Source organism: Austrofundulus limnaeus, unplaced genomic scaffold, assembly GCF_001266775.1.
Source record: "Austrofundulus limnaeus strain Quisiro unplaced genomic scaffold, Austrofundulus_limnaeus-1.0 Scaffold140, whole genome shotgun sequence".
Taxonomy (NCBI): Eukaryota; Metazoa; Chordata; class Actinopteri; order Cyprinodontiformes; family Rivulidae; genus Austrofundulus; species Austrofundulus limnaeus.
The window spans coordinates 1274039-1277318 of NW_013952542.1; the positions used below are offsets into that span (position 1 = coordinate 1274039).

General features: G+C 40.0%; 1 protein-coding gene across 1 annotated transcript in view; it reads right to left on the reverse strand.

Moving 5' to 3' along the window:
• The window catches only part of smpdl3a (sphingomyelin phosphodiesterase acid like 3A), a gene marked incomplete at its 3' end in the record, with an annotated part of 4586 nt that extends 3251 nt beyond the window's left edge, over positions 1 to 1335 (reverse strand). Inside the window, 2 exon segments of the mRNA XM_014016206.1 lie at positions 258 to 471; positions 1162 to 1335. Coding sequence (XP_013871660.1) covers positions 258 to 471; positions 1162 to 1255 — 308 coding nt within the window.
• Between the last annotated feature and the right edge of the window lie 1945 nt (positions 1336 to 3280).

Sequence of the window (3280 nt, forward strand, 5' to 3'; positions counted from 1 at the left end):
CACCTCATCCTAGCGCAAAAACGTTTTGTCGAAAAACGTAATTATTTTTTCGAAATTGACGTGTTTCCATTGAGCAAATTTATTTTCGAAATTCTAATTTGCGCATTTTCATGGTCAATAGAAACACAGCTACTGCTGCAGAACAGAATGTGAAACTTCAGCATTTTGTTCTATTTACAAAACAAAATTCTGCATGGTTCTGCCTGAAGCTGGAAGAGCTTTAGATTTCCAGTCAAACCCTTCATCCCTGCACTGACCCGGTCCATATGATGAAGTCCTGCGGCTGCGTGAGCGGGGCCAAGTTAGCGAAGGCCGACTGGATGAGGCTGTAGGGGGAGTCGCACAGGAAGTCTCCGAACAGCCCGGCGTGGGTGGCGGGGGCTCCTTTGGAGGAGAAACACACCTTGGTGGGGTCCTGGTTCTGGTTGTAGGACGGGTCCAGGTGGAGATCGGTGATGTGCCAGAACCTGCCTGAATGAAACGGTTTAAGTCAAAGGAGCAGAAAGCTTAAAAGGAGCAGCTAAAAGCTAGGAAGAGCAAAATCATAGCTAACGGCTAAAATGTTACTGAAAGCTAAAGCTAGCAAAAAATGTATAAGAAAACTATAAACAGAAAAACTATGATGTGAATGCTGACTCAGCAGTGTGATCTGTTTGATAATTATTTTTACTTTAATTTCAAATGTAGTTATTTTAGTTTAGGCTGATATTTTGTTCACTGAGTGAATTTCAATTCATTCTTAAATAAGTTTGATTTTATTTTAGACAGTAAAACAAATTAGAGAACTTTTCTATAACTCAAAATAAGGATAAACTCTCCAAACTGTCTCCAGCCGAACCTCGTTGAAAAAACACCAACTTTTCAGTTGTTTGTCAAAGACATGAAACATACAAGGTTTACGGCAAATTTTAACACTTAATGTAAAAGAAGAGTGTCTTCCTGAAAATTCGGCAGACTTTTATTGAATCTAACAAAACATTTATTTTTAATAATTCACTACTTTTTTTGTTGCAATGACAAAGTACCATGTTTATATCGTTACCCATCGATTTTAAGACCATTTAAACAAACAAGCATTTTCACAGATGACATTTAAGTGTGTGCTACTCTATGAAGTGATTTAAAAAAAAAAACAACAACAACAACGGACATTTCACTTACCTGTTCCCGACAGGTAGCTGCTTCCTGTCGGAGCTGCGGAGACCGAAGCTCCGCTGAACAACAGGAGCATCAAAAAACACAGAATCTGCTCCATGATGAGTGAAAACCTTACAGAATGTCACCGAAACTTTAGTTAACAGCTGAGCTAAATGTTTCACTTCCCGAAAAGTAAACAGGAAGTGTTAGCAGGTCAGCTGATTGACCAGGTCAGCTGACCTATTGGGGTTTGGAGCTAAAGTGGGGAGGAGCTATAAGGGGAGGAGCTAAATTCTACATGGATGTTATTTAGACAAATTATTTTTCTTTCACCATTTCATAATCAAGACCTCATAAACGTTTCTGCCATGTGAATTAATATTCAGTAAACTGTATTTTATGCAGGCCTATATATAACTGGCCATCACCAATACTGTTACGTTGATTTTGTAAACAATATAACACCTGTTAAAGCTCAGTTAACTTCACACACGTATAAATAAAATTAAATGTAACTGTTTAAATAAGATAAACTTAAACGCCTGATAGTGTTTTTCTGATTTAAAGTCACATCTGCTCCTTTGCCACTTTAACAAMAGTTACTGACTGACTGAATAAGAATGAACCCATTTATTCAATATATTAGAAAGGTCCTGATGCATCTCAGTAATCCAGGTAAAAAATCAAAAAGAAAAAAATTGTATAGGTCTTCTGGACGGGTTCTTCTCTAATGAAACGTTTRGTCTCTCCTCCAAGAGACTTCTTCAGTCTGAGAGTTTCAGGCAAAATTCAGGCTTTTGAGTCCTGCCTCCATGTGACTGATACTCACATCACATGGCTATCATTCACACCTAATTAACACCTATTGTTAACAGGGGGTGGAGTGATACTGCCAATGGCAGCGCTGTAGGAGGGGGACAACTGAAAACGGAGGCCTCCACCTCTGTTTAWTGATGGACGGTCTTTCTTCAGTGTGGTTATCCTGACTGGGCTTTCCTGAAAGCAGACAGGAAACACAGACAGGATTCCATGCAACCTTCAGGTGAAAATGAAGACCCCAAACCCAGACCCAAACCAGTGGTTATTCCGTATGTTGCGGGTGTTTCGGAGAAACTGAGACGTTTATTTTCTAAACATGATGTCCCAGTGGCTTTCAAACCCCAAAACACATTACGGCAAAGGCTGGTTCACCCCAAAGATCCGGTGCCCCGGCACAAACAGAGCAATGTTGTATATGCTGTTAAGTGCCAGGAGGACTGCGACCAGTTATACATCGGGGAAACAAAGCAGCCACTGTTCAAAAGAATGTCCCAACACAGACGAGCTACATCTGATGGCCAGAACTCTGCAGTTTTCACTCATTTACAGGCCAGCGGTCACTCTTTCAGAGATGAGGATGTTCTCATTCTTGATAGAGAGGAACGTTGGTTTGAGAGAGGAGTAAAAGAAGACATTTTTGTGAAGAAAGACCGTCCATCATTAAACAGAGGTGGAGGCCTCCGTTTTCAGTTGTCCCCCTCCTACAGCGCAGCTATTGGCAGTATCACTCCACCCCCTGTTAATAATAGGTGTTAATTAGGTGTCAACGATAGCCATGTGATGTGAGTATCAGTCACATGGAGGCAGGGCTTAAAAGCCTGAATTTTACCTGAAACTCTCAGACTGAAGAAGTCTCTTGGAGGAGAGACGAAACGTTTCATCAGAGAAGAACCCGTCCAGAAGACCTATACAATTTTTTTCTTTTTTAATATATTAGAAACCTTAACTTATTTAGAGAACTGTAATGTCTCCTTTTATTGTCAAAATTATATTATTTTGTTGTCTCTATAAAATGCAGTGCACAGCAAAAACAGGAGCGTTAAAATTTCAGTGTTAAACTTTTGGGTGTTGATTTAACCCTCCCTAGTGATATTTTAACACTTTCTGAGTAACTCACACCCAGTGTTGGTGTTAATTCACAGTGTTGATTTCCTCAGTGTTGTCTCAACACTGGACAGTGTTAAATAAGCTCCGCCCACAGTTATGTTTTATATAACACTTAACAGTGTTGTTATATGACACCATGCAGTGTTAAAAGTATTGTGAAAAGCCCCGCCCTCTTCCACCTCATGTCAGACAGATTAGTATTTACCCAGCATTCCTT